The 14,172-nt window shown below is 43.3% G+C and overlaps 1 protein-coding gene across 1 annotated transcript in view; it reads left to right on the forward strand.

The window, feature by feature from the left end:
• LOC139420331 (polymerase (DNA directed), alpha 1) overlaps positions 1 to 13,624 on the forward strand; it is a 95,470-nt gene extending 81,846 nt beyond the window's left edge. Inside the window, exon 37 of the mRNA XM_071170315.1 lies at positions 12,415 to 13,624. Within this exon, the coding sequence (XP_071026416.1) occupies positions 12,415 to 12,554 (140 nt within the window). The 3' untranslated portion in view covers positions 12,555 to 13,624. The remainder of the gene's footprint in view (positions 1 to 12,414) is intronic.
• The last annotated feature ends 548 nt before the right edge of the window (positions 13,625 to 14,172 follow it).

Below are 14,172 nucleotides of genomic sequence, written 5' to 3' on the forward strand. Positions count from 1 at the left end.
TCACAACACACACCCTGGCTTCGCTCAGACTGGGATAACTCTAGGTGTGACTGGATTAGTGGACTGACTGGGATGACACGCACACCCACACACACACAGACCCGTGCAGCTGTAAAGTACATGTTGTGTGTGTTATCCTCTGGTCCCGGGGCAGTAATACCACATATTACTGTATTACACTCTCTGGGGAAGCTTTGCCCGGATTACAGGGCCAGACAACAGTGGCCCTACACACTCCTTACCTGCTGGGTTACCACACCTTTAACCTAGTTTAGTTTCCTTAACCTTTTGCTTTCACGGGCACACTTTATTTGGTAGTATGAACATCTGCTGAGAATCTATCTGTTGATAAGCAAATGCTTGCTGAACTTGTGATTAGGGTAAGGGTTATGGTTAGTAAGTAGTTAGTTGAAATGTTACTCATAGTCTGTAGAGCGTCTACAAATGGACTATCCAAATAGTATTTCCGCTTTCACTGATATTTCTTCAATCTTTACCTCGATAGTCTTACATGGCTTGTGTTTGCTGAAGCATCTTCTCTTCTGTTACCCGAGAGGAGACCGGTATCTGTCTGATCTACATATATCCTACATTATTGTGCCCGATTGCTGTGACTGAGTTAAACATAGAGGTAATTTCCTCCCCGGCAGGAGATCGCTAATAGAATACACAGACGTTCACACACCTAGCTACCAGCAGTATTCCCCCATGATAAAACAATCTCATTCTTGGTAATAATTAAACATCTCATATCAATGACTTCCACAGCATTTACTGGCACGCTTCAGCTTTGTCTCCTCCCTCCCTCTCTCTTTCCTCCTCTGTCTTGCTGTCTGTGGTGTACAGAATATGATTGTGTGTGTGAACCATAATTTAATTTCTCTGCATTGATCAGATATAAATTCTCCTCTCCTGATGCCTCAATCACATACAGAGCTCCTCTGCCCCCCTCGTCACAGCACTGTACCTCCCCCCCCCCCCCCTCCTTTCACTCTCATTTCCTCCCTCCTCTCTCCTGCCTCCTCTCCTCTCTTCCTCTGCCACTCTCTGTCTTCTCTCCTGATCTCTCTCCCTCCTCCCTTAACCCTCCCTCCCTACCAGTCCATATAAGGACAGTAAATCCGTGGGTGCGATTGTCAAATCAATTATTCTTTCTGTGCAATTACCCTCACACAAAGAAGTTTCCCCGTCCTAACCGTGCTCCACCATGCTCCGACGGGTGATTAAATTAACTCCTGTCCCAGTTGCCCGCTACGCTAGCTGCTAACAGCCATGCGCTAATAGAATATTCATGTTAGCGTTAGCAAGCGCTATGGCCCGGCACCATTATTTTTCATCACGTTAGTGTTGGTGCCAGGATTGCTTTGGCCCATCTCCATTAACTTCATCATGCACACTTAATTATACCCTTGTTATTGTATACCTAGATAGAGTGGAGCACCGCACAGCCCTGATACACTGTAGACAGGCCCGGCCTTGTGTGCGTGGTGTCTCCTTCTCTCCATCATGCCTTTTTCTCTAGTCTATTCTCCTGTTCCTTTTCTTTCATTCCGTTTCTCCTTTTGCTTTGTCTCTCTTCCTCTCCTCATTCCTCCCTTTCTCCCTACTATCTTTTTTATGTTTCTCCTTTCACTCGCTCTTTTAAAGGGAGGCCATTTATTTGAACTGCAACCCCTACTGAGAACTGGGCTCTATCTTTCTCCCTCCCTCCTTCCCTCTCTTTCTCACTCTGACTCTTAAATCATTCTTTTATCCATTCCACACATAGTGATTGAGGGGGAAAAGAGAAAGAATGAAGAAAAGCAGGAGGAAGACTAGAGAAAAAAAGAATTATTTTCTCCTACCTTTCAGAAATGATGACATGATTGCGTTCGCTTGATCATGCATCATCTTTCTTCTCCCCCCCCTCTCGCTCTATTCCTCAGATAAATAGTCCCCCCTCATCTCGCTCTATTCCTCAGATAAATAGTCCCCCCCTCCTCTCGCTCTATGACTCAGATAAATAGTCTCCCCGTCCTCTCGCTCTATTCCTCAGATAAATAGACTCCCCTCCTCCCCCTCTATTCCTCAGATAAATATTCTCCCTCCTCTCGCTCTATTCCTCAGATGGTCTCACCCCCCCCCCTCTCTTGCTCTATTCCTCAGATAAATATTCTCCCTCCTCTCGCTCTATTCCTCAGATAAATATTCTCCCTCCTCTCGCTCTATGACTCAGATAAATAGTCTCCCCCTCTCGCTCTGACTCAGATAAATAGTCTGCCCCCTCTCGCTCTATTCCTCAGATAAATAGTCTCCCCCTCTCGCTCTGACTCAGATAAATAGTCTGTCCCCTCGCTCTATTCCTCAGATAAATAGACTCCCTCCTCTCGCTCTGACTCGGATAAATAGTCCCCCCCTCGCTCTATGACTCAGATAAATAGTCCCCCTCCTCTCTCTCTCTTCTCTCCCCCTTTCTGCCATTTCTCCTCCCTCCCTTTGTCTCACTTTCTCCTTCCTCTGAGGTGAGGATTATCTAGTAATGGTTACTTGTGGTGGCTGGGTCAGCCTCACCAACCTGTGTGTGTGTTAGTGAGGAAGTGAGCACATCATTGTTTTTCCATCTGTTCCCTTCTCAGTTCCTGCACATGCCATCTTCTGTCGTGTGTGTGTGTGTGTGTTTAACCTTTGTTCCCTCTGGGCAGCCTGTCCCTGTGTATTTATACAACACCCACTAATGCACCACACAGAGAAGAAAACGAGAGAGAAAGAAGGGATGACAGAGAGAGGAGGATGGGTAATAGGAGTGTAGTAGAGGAGAGTGGAATCGGATAGAGGGATTAATATGTGCGTATTTAGAATATATACTGTATATGTTTTGTATGAAAGTGGTAGAAAGAAAGGCTTAATTGGAGATTATAAACTGGGTTGTATAACTGGGTTGTATGACAAAACATTTATTTTTACCGTTCTAATTATGTTTTTAACCAGTTCATAATAGCAATAAGGCACCTCGGGTTTGTGGAGTCGTGCATACGAACAGCCCTTAGCCATGTTATATTGACCGTATACCACCCCCCACCCCCTGAAAACAGTGGGATATCAGACCCTATACCATAGGTATGAAAAATAAAAAATACTGTTCTAATTACATTGGTATCCAGTTTATGATAGCAATCAGGCACCTCTGGGGTGTGTGTGGTATATGGCCAATGTACCACGGTTAAGGGCTGTATCCAGGCACCATATACCACACCCCCGCGGGCCTTTCTCAACATATCAGCCAATATCGGAATGACACTGTAGCGCATCTGTGTTTGCGAGTATCACCTCTGTGTGCGAGACGAGTGGGCACGTTGCTCAAAGAGCGATGAGAGACAGTCGGGCAGGTAGGCCTGGCCCATACCTACAGGAAGTAGGGGTGCTGATAAATCGGGGGGGATATACGTACATACATGCATACAGTACCAGTCAAGAGTTTGGACACACCTGCTCATTCAAGGGTTTTTCTTTATTTTTACTATTTTCCACATTGTAGAATAATAGTGAAGATGTCAAAACTATGAAATAACACATATGGAATCATGTAGTAACCAAAAAAGTGTTAAACAAATCTAAATAGATTTTATATTTGAGATTCTTTAAAGTAGAAACCTTTTGCCTTGATGACAGCTTTGCACACCCTTGGCATTCTCTCAACCAGCTTCATGAGGTAGTTCACAATTCCAGTGGGTGAGAAGTTTACATACACTAAGTTGATTGTGCCTTTAAACCGCTTGGAAAATTCCAGAAAATGTCATGGATTTAGAAGTTTCTGATAGGCTAATTGACATAGTTTGAGTCAATTGGAGTGAAGGTGGATGTATTTCATGGCCTACCTTCAAACTCGGTGCCTCTTTGCTTGACATCGTGGGAAAATCTAAAGAATTCAGCCAAGACCTCAGCAAAATAATTGTAGACCTCCACAAGTCTGGTTCATCCTTGGGAGAAATTTCCAAACGCCTGAAGGGTATCACTTTCATCTGTTCAAACAATAGTACGCAAGTAAAAACACCATGTGACCACACAGCCGTCATACCGCTCAGGAAGGAGACGAGTTCTGTCTCCTAGAGATTAATGTACTTTGGTGCGAAAAGTGCAAATCAATCCCAGAACAACAGCAAAGGACATGGTGAAGATGCTGGGGGAAATGGGTACAAAAGTATCTATATCCACAGTAAAACAAGTCCTAAAACGAGAACCTCAAAGGCCACTCAGCAAGGAAGAAGCCACTGCTCCAAAACCACCATTAAAAAGCCAGACTACGGTTTGCAGCTTCACATGGGGACAGCGATCATGCTTTTTGGAGAAATGTCCTCTGTTCTGATGAAACAAAAATAGAACTGTTTGGCCATAATGACCATCGTTATGTTTTGGAGGAAAGGGGGGAGGCTTGCAAGCCGAAGAACACCATCCCAACTGTGAAGCACAAGGGTGGCAGCATCATGTTGTGGGGGAGCTTTGCTGCAGGAGGGACTGGTGCACTTCACAAAATAGATGGCATCATGAGGGAGAAAAATTATGTGGATATATTGAAGCAACATCTCAAGACATCAGTCAGGAAGTTAAAGCTTGGTAGCAAATGGGTCGTCCAATTGGACAATGACCCCAAGCATACGTCCAAAGTTGTTGCAAAATGGCTTAAGGACAACAAAGTCAAGGTATTGGAGTGGACATCACAAAGCCCTGACCTCAATCCCATAGTAAATCTGTAGGCAGATCTGAAAAGGCGTGTGCGCGCAAACCTGAGTCAGTTACACCAGCTCTGTCAGGAGGAATGGGCCAAATTTCACCCAACTTATTGTGGGAAGCTTGTGGAAGGCTACATAAAACGTTCGACCCAAGATAAACAATTTAAAGGCAATGCTACCAAATACTAATTGAGTGTATGTAAACTAGAGGTCGACCGATTATGATTTTTCAACGCCGATACCGATTATTGGAGGACCAAAAAAGCCGCTACCGATTATTGGAGGACCAAAAAAGCCGATACCGATTTTAATCGGACAGTTTTTAAAAATGTATTTATTTGTAATAATGACAATTACAACAATACTGAATGAACACTTATTGTAACTTAATATAATACATCAATGAAATAAATTTAGCCTCAAGTAAATAACGACTGTCAGTCAAAACCCATACAGCACTGTGAAGTGAATAATGGTTTAAATAATGCAAAAACAAAGTGTTGGAGAAGAAAGTAAAAGTGCAATATGTGCTATGTAAGAAAGCTAACGTTTCAGTTCCTTGCTCAGAACATAAGAACATATGAAAGCTGGTGGTTCCTTTTAACATGAGTCTTCAATATTCCCAGGTAAGAAGTTTTAGGTTGTAGTTATTATAGGAATTATAGGACTATTTCCCTCTATACCATTTGTATTTAATTAACCTTTGACTATTGGATGTTCTTATTGGCACTTTAGTATTGCCAGTGTAACAGTATAGCTTTCGTCCCTCTCCTCGCTCCTCCCTGGGCTCGAACCAGCAACACAACGACAACAGCTACCATCGAAGCAGCGTTACCCATGCAGAGCAAGAGAAACAACCCCCAGAGCGAGTGATGTTTGAAACGCTATTAGCGCGCGCTAACTAGCTAGCCATTTCACTTCGGTTACACCAGCCTCATCTCAGGAGTTGATAGGTTTGAAGTCATAAACAGCGCAATGCTTGACGCACAACGAAGAGCTGCTGGCAAAAAGCACGAAAGTGCTGTTTGAATTAATGTTTACGCGCCTGCTTCTGCCTACCACCGCTCAGTCAGATACTTAGATACTTGTATGCTTGTATGCTCAGTCAGATTATATGCAACGCAGGACACGCTAGATAATATCTAGTAATATCATCAACTAGTGATTATGATTGATTGTTTTTTATAAGATAAGTTTAATGCTAGCTAGCAACTTACCTTGGCTTACTGCATTTGTGTAACAGGCAGTCTCATTGTGGAGTGCAACGAGAGAGAGGCAGGTCGTTATTGCGTTGGACTAGTTAACTGTAAGGTTGCAAGATTGGATCCCCCGAGCTGACAAGGTGAAAATCTGTCCTTCTGCCCCTGAACGAGGCAGTTAACCCACCGTTCCTAGGCTGTCATTGAAAATAAGAATGTGTTCTTAACTGACTTGCCTAGTTAAATAAAGGTATAAAAAATCAATCGGCGCCCAAAAATACCGATTTTCGATTTGTTATGAAAACTTGAAATCAGCTCTAATTAATCGGCCATTCCGATTTAATCGGTCAACCTCTAATGAAAACTTCTGACACACTGGGAATGTGATGAAATAAATAAAAGCTGACATCATTCTCTCAACTATTATTCTGACATTTCACATTCTTAAAATAATGTGATGATCCTAACTGACCTAAGACAAAGAATTCTTACTTGGATTAAATGTCAGGAATTGTGAAAAACTGAGTTTAAATGTATTTGGCTAAGCTGTATGTAAACTTCTGACTTCAACTGTACATACATACAGTGCATTCTGAAAATATTCAGACCCTTTGACTTTTCACTTCACGGCTATTTTCAGGTCTCTCTGTTCGATCATGTCGTCCAGGCTCTGGTTGGGCCACTCAAGGACATTGAGAGACTTGTCCCGAAGCCACTCCTTCGTTGTCTTGGCTGTGTGCTTAGGGTCGTTGTCCTGTTGGAATATGAACCATTTATTTATTTGACCCCATTTTTTCCCCACCCAATTTCGTGGTATCCAATTGGTAGTTAGTTTTGTATCATCGCTGCAACTCCCGTACGGTCTCGGGAGAGACGAAGGTCGAGAGCTGTGCATCCTCCGAGAAACAACCGTTCATGTTTCCCTCGATCCTGACTAGTCTCCCAGTCCCTGACGCTTATAAACTTCTCCACAGATTGATTCTGCCACCACCATGCTTCACCGTAGTGATGGTGCCAGGTTCCCTTCAGACGTGACGCTTGGCATTCAGACCAAACAGTTGGTTTCATCAGACATGATAATCTTTCTCATGGTCTGTCCTTTTTGGTTCCTTTTGGCAAACTCCAAGCGTACTGTCATTTGACTTTTACTGAGGAGTGACTTCCGTCTGGCCACTCTACTGTAAAGGCCTGATTGGTGGTGTGCTGCAGAGATGGGTGTCCTTCTGGAAGGTTCTCCCATCTCCACAGAGGAACACTGGAGCTCTGTCAGAGTGACCATCGGGTCTTGGTCACCTCCCTGACCAAGGCCCTTCTCCCCCACGATTGCTCAGTTTGGCCCGGGCGGCCAGCTCTAGGAAGAGTCTTGGTGGTTCCGAACTTCTTCCATTTAAGAATGATGTAGGCCAGTGTGTTCTTGGGGGCCTTCAATGCTGCAAATATGTTTTGGTTCCCTTCCCCAGATCTGTGCCTCGACACAATCCTGTCTCGGAGCTCTATGGACAATTCCTTCGACCTCATGGCTTGGTTTTTGCCCTGACATTCACTGTCAACTGTAGGACCTTTACATTGACAGCTGTGTGCCTTTCCAAATCATGTCCAATCAATTGAATTTACCATAGGTGGACTCCAAGTTGTAGAAACATCTCAAGGATGACCAATGGAAACAGGATGCACCTGAACTCAGTTTAGAGTCTCATAGCAAAGAGTCTGAGTACTTATGTAAATAAGGTGTTTCTGTTTAATTTTTTATACGTTTGCAAAAAATTCTAAAAACCAGTTTTTGCTTTCCCAATATGGAGTGTTGTGTGTAGATTGATGAAAATGTATTTAATTCATTTTAGAATAAAACTGATGTAACAAAATGTGGAAAAGGTCACTGTATATACAGTGGGGCAAAAAAGTATTTAGTCAGCCACCAATTGTGCAAGTTCTCCCACTTAAAAAGATGAGAGGCCTGTAATGTTCATCATAGGCACACTTAAACTATGACAGACAAAATGAGAGAAAAAAATTCTGAAAATCACATTGTAGGATTTTTAATGAATTTATTTGCAAATTATGGTGGAAAATAAGTATTTGGTCACCTACAAACAAGCAAGATTTCTGGCTCTCACAGACCTGTAACTTCTTCTTTAAGAGGCTCCTCTGTCCTCCACTCGTTACCTGTATTAATGGCACCTGTTTGAACTTGTTATCCGTATAAAAGACACCTGTCCACAACCTCAAACAGTCACACTCCAAACTCCCCTATGGCCAAGACCAAAGAGCTGTCAAAGGACACCAGAAACAAAATTGTAGACCTGCACCTGGCTGGGAAGACTGAATCTGCAATAGGTAAGCAGCTTGGTTTGAAGAAATCAACTGTGGGAGCAATTATTAGGAAATGGAAGACATACAAGACCACTGATAATCTCCCTCGATCTGGGGCTCCGCGCAAGATCTCACCCCGTGGGGTCAAAATGATCACAAGAACGGTGAGCAAAAATCCCAGAACCACACCGGGGGACCTAGTGAATGACCTGCAGAGAGCTGGGACCAAAGTAACAAAGCCTACCATCAGTAACACACTACGCCGCCAGGCACTCAAATCCTGCAGTGCCAGACCGTGTCCCCCTGCTTAAGCCAGTACATGTCCAGGCCCGTCTGAAGTTTGCTAGAGAGCATTTGGATGATCCAGAAGAAGATTGGGAGAATGTCATATGGTCAGATGAAACCAAAATATAACTTTTTGGTAAGAACTCAACTCGTCGTGTTTGGAGGACAAAGAATGCTGAGTTGCATCCAAAGAACACCATACCTACTGTGAAGCATGGGGGTGGAAACATCATGCTTTGGGGCTGTTTTTCTGCAAAGGGACCAGGACGACTGATCCGTGTAAAGGAAAGAATGAATGGGGCCATGTATCGTGAGATTTTGAGTGAAAACCTCCTTCCATCAGCAAGGGCATTGAAGATGAAACGTGGTTGGGTCTTTCAGCATGACAATGATCCCAAACACACCACCTGGGCAACGAAGGAGTGGCTTCGTAAGAAGCATTTCAAGGTCCTGGAGTGGCCTAGCCAGTCTCCAGATCTCAACCCCATAGAAAATCTTTGGAGGGAGTTGAAAGTCTGTGTTGCCCAGCAACAGCCCCAAAACATCACTGCTCTAGAGGAGATCTGCATGGAGGAATGGGCCAAAATACCAGCAACAGTGTGTGAAAACCTTGTGAAGACTTACAGAAAACGTTTGACCTCTGTCATTGCCAACAAAGGGTATATAACAAAGTATTGAGAAACTTTTGTTATTGACCAAATACTTATTTTCCACCATAATTTGCAAATAAATTCATTACAAGTCCTACAATGTGATTTTCTGGATTTTTTTTCCCTAATTTTGTCTGTCATAGTCGAAGTGTACCTATGATGAAAATTACAGGCCTCATCTTTTTAAGTGGGAGAACTTGCACAATTGGTGGCTGACTAAATCCTTTTTCTCCCCACTGTATATATTTTAAGAAGCTGAGAAACTTGTCATCAGAGCAGATAGAAGTAACACTCATCCCTCTGTGAATCGCAAACAGTAATTTTAGGGAAAAAATGTTGATATAGCATTTATTTTGGATTATGTTGCGTCAACTTTTGTAGGTACTTCCAGTTGATTTTAGCATCCACATGTATGGGACTTTGCAACTCAATAGATTATAGTCAGCCTGCAGAATAAACACTTCTAAGGTAGCTTCGATAAATAGAGCTAAACTAGAAGAGGTACATTTGTGGGCTTGCTTCAGCGGAATACAAGGATTTGTAGCCATTTGATCTTTTGAGATATTATTTTACCTGCATAGAAGCCGCTCAACGTTTACATTACATTCAGTCATCTTATTGACTCCCATCCAGAGTGTTCCACTGAAGCAACGAGGGTCAACACCCTGCCCAAGAGCACATCCACAGGTCTCCCACCAAGTCAAAACTGGGACCCAAACCAGCAACCTATCGGCCACCGGCCCAAGCTTCCAACTGCTAGGCCACCAACCCTCCAAGATCCCCCCCCCCCCCTCCACAATTCCCCGAGAGCTCCCCCTCAACCATCCAAGAAAATACATAATAATAAAATACCGCTCCCTCTATTCCCCACCCCCAAATCCCCTAGCCATCGTCCCACAATGCACCAACAAAATGTACAAAAGAGAAAAGCAACAGAAAACAACAATGCACAAACTAAATAAATCCAGGACAACAAAAACACCAAGGCCAACTGAATATCTTTGAGTGCATGTGTGGGTGTGCACGTGTGCGTTTTGAATCCGAGCGTGTGTATATGCATGGGTACACAAGTACAACCACCTGCGCAGCATCAGCCTCAGGCATTGGATGTAACAGCGTTGCACCTCAGTGTCATTCCAACACTATTTTTTGCTTTGTTTATTTTGACTTATCTTTCACTGTCATTCTATCCCCTGCCCAGCAACTCCACTCCCAATTGTCTCCAATTCCACATCCCAACCCTCTGCTTCCATCAGCCCATCCCACCCATCTCTGCTGGCCACCCTCTTTGGATTTCTACATGCAAGATTTAGTTCAACTGTGCTGTGATGTTTAACATACAATTTGAATCTATCTAATCAAATAGAATCCACAGATTGCGAGTTGAAGATAGATACTTTTACTTCGAATATTAGTATGTTATTAACTGACTTACCAGGTCTCTCCAGATCTCCCAACAATGCTATTTCTAGGGTCAATTTTAGATGATGCTTTTTCAGCCATTCCTGAACCTGAGACCAGAAACAGGATACCTAATGTAAAACCAGAACAAATGGTCCAGTGTCCTCACAAAAAAAATGCAGAGCTGCGACGTTTGTATTATTATTATTTTTTACCTTTTTATTTAGCATTGTTGGGAGATCTGGACGAGGGTCACAGTTTTGACTTGGTGGGAGACCTGTGGATGTGCTGTTGGTCAGGGTGTTGGCCCTCGTTGCGTCAGTGGGACACTCTGGATGGGATTCTATAAGATGACTGAATGTAATGTAAAAGTTAAGTGGCTTCTATGCAGGTAGATTGTATGTTAGATTTATATAGTCAGTTAAGAACAAATATTGTTTTATGCGTTTTATATATCAACTCATACATACCATGGAATCGGTACATCAAAAATCTCTTCCCAGCTATTTTGCATCCTTATGGCACAGCTGTCAACATCCTGGTCCTCTAGTTAAACTGCCGTACTTTCCTATTTATGCTATTCTTATTCCTCTGCCAGTTTTGATCATTTATATTGGGCAGATAGACCAGTTCCCTACCACCTCCCGTTGCCACCTGTCTCCTCCATTTTAAGCGAATTATTTACAAAGACAAATGTACTTGGTTGCAATGTTATACATCAAGGGTGGTCAACCATTCTCCAGGAGAGCTAATACCTTTGTGCAGGCTTTTATTCCAGTCCCCCTCTAACAAACCACATTTTTGAAATTAGCTGCTCAACCAGACCTTGATAAACTGGCTCTGATGTGTTTGAGCAGGGCTTGATCAAGAGCCTGCACACCCAATAGCTCTACAGACTGAGGGTTGACCGTATGTGTTTTCTACAGTTGCCTAACAGGTATTCCACTTTGTCAGGGGTTAAGTGCCTTGCACAACGACAGGAGGTGGTACATGGGATCAGAGAGCAGCCTCAGTGTCGACACCACATTATGCTTACTTTTTTATATGTACGTTGACGCTGCCAATTGTTGGTCATGGAAATGTAGTTAAGTCATCGAAAAGTCATGAATTTGACACAAAATGTGTGTCGACCCCATAGCCCAACTTGAAGTGATAGTATCACTGCTCCACTATAGATCCCTCAACTCTCCAGTTAAGAGTGATATAAAGAGGCCTCCCGGGTGGCACAGTGGTTAAGGGCGCTGTACTGCAGCGCCAGCTGTGCCATCAGAGTCCTGGGTTCGCGCCCAGGCTCTGTCGTAACCGGCCGCGACCGGGAGGTCCGTGGGGCGACGCACAATTGGCCTAGCGTCGCCCGGGTTAGGGAGGGCTTGGTCGGTAGTGGTGTCCTTGTCTCATCGCGCACCAGCGACTCCTGTGGCGGGCTGGGCGCAGTGTACGCTAGCCAAGGTGGCCAGGTGCACGGTGTTTCCTCCGGCGCACCTGGCTTCCGGGTTGGATGTGCGCTGTGTTAAAGAAGCAGCGGCTTGGTTGGTTGTGTATCGGAGGACGCATGACTTTCAACCTTCGTCTCTCCCGAGCCCGTACGGGAGTTGTAGCGATGAGACAAGATAGTAGCTACTACAACAATTGGATACTACGAAAATTGGGGAGAAAAAAGGGTAAAATTTAAAATAAAAAATAAAAAAAACAAAAAAAAGAGTGATATAAATCCCAAAGCCTGTATTTCTACCAGAGAGAATATATAATACAGTGCAACATTTGACGCTGTCTTAGACTGACCATGTTATTTGATTATTTATCTCTTCTCCCCCTTTTTCCCTCTCTCTCCACCTCTCCTCTCTTTCTCATCTTCCTCTCCAGTGAGGGTTAAGAAATTATGGAAGACAGAGATGGAGGTCTACAGGAAGTTAAAAGATGTTCCAGACCGCTCCCTCCTTGCCAGCGGTTACTCTGAGGTCAACCTCTCCAAACTCTTTCAAGCCTTCACTTCCCTCAAGTAATTCCTGCGTCAACTCCTCCTTCACAGTTATTGGCCAGTGGGGATTTAATTATTTACAGCTGTGGAGTCCTATAAGCATGCACGTTTGGACAGTGAAGGCCCCCACCTCCTCTGGATGTGACTATCATTATGGATGTGACTTGGTTTACTGAAAAGAAACTTGTTTTCTTAGACAACATATTTCTTGGTGACTGTCATCCCTCATGTTGCATGGGTGTTAAGGCATATAATGATTCTGGTAATGCTTATTGTACATGTTGCTTGTGTGTTTGATGAAGTTGCATTGACACTTGGCTCTTGATGCCTTTTCTTTGTATGTATGATAATTTTACTACATTTGAGTGAGATTAGGAGGACAGGGTGTATAGGGTCTTTGTATGAAATTAGGCCTTGATTTATATAGTGAGGTGTGTGTGAAAGATTACAGCCAATTGGTGTGACCCTTGCTCTCATATCCGCACATCTGTCTCTTATCAACCCATTATGATTGGCTGCTGAGATGGCTAAAGACCCTCTACTCCCTCCACACACTGTCGAACACACACTCTGTGACCTAGTCACACTTTTTGGGGGAGAGGTGGTGGTGGTGGGTGACAATCAGCTAAACGAGACACCAGAGGATGACTGGGTGAGGGAGGCAGATGACTTCTCACACACATGGAATTAGCCAATGATACAAGCCCTGGCCAGTGAGTATACTGGACTCCTGCCGTGATTGGACACTTGTTAAAATTACCCCCATTCATTGTGTGTGTGGGATGGACAGAGAGAGAGGATCGGTGGTGAAATAGATGGGGTGAGGGAGGGCAGGAGTTGTTCTTTAATGTCCGTATTGAACAGGTGATGTCGCTCTCCAACCTTCCTCTGTTTAAGTGATGTCATTGGAATAGCCTCCTTCACACTTTCCTTTTCTGTTGTTATGAAAATAGTTTTTTTAATGTGTGTAATTTTCCACTATTTCTCATTCTGAATGTTGTATTTTTTTTTAGATTCATAATCTTCTGTTTAGATACGGAAAGTGTTTTGTACAACATTTGATACTGAAGCTTAAATAAAAGTGAAATAACTAAATGAAAATCTCCTTGGTACTGTATGTTGATACATGTTTGTATGAACTGGCCTTTTCAATTAGCTGCTTGGTGGCTTTGAGAGATGTGTGTGACAGTAGGAATGTGTGTGTGTGTTCTAGTATGTCTAAGGGCCTCTTAAATTAGTATATTAGGGAATATCCGCTGTGTGTTCTCCATCCTTCACTGTAGTTGTGTATGTATAATGACAGACTGATCATTTTTACTAGGTCTCATCATCATTGCAGGAACCATTTCCATAAACGCCGCTTCAGAAATCACTACACGCCAGCCTCAGACTGCTAGAACAGACCTTAAGTAGGCTCAACACTTAAACCACCATTCCCTATGCATATAGTGGCATTTCATATATATATATATATATATATATATATATATACTGAACAAAAATATAAACACAACATTTAAAGTGTTCGTCTCATGTTTCATGAGTTGAAATAAAATATCCCAGAAATGTTCCATGCACACAAAAAGCTTATTTCTCAATTTTGTGCACAACTTTTACATCCCTGTGAGCATTTCTCATTTGCC

The sequence above is a fragment of the Oncorhynchus clarkii genome, chromosome 11 (assembly GCF_045791955.1).
Source record: "Oncorhynchus clarkii lewisi isolate Uvic-CL-2024 chromosome 11, UVic_Ocla_1.0, whole genome shotgun sequence".
NCBI lineage: Eukaryota > Metazoa > Chordata > Actinopteri > Salmoniformes > Salmonidae > Oncorhynchus > Oncorhynchus clarkii.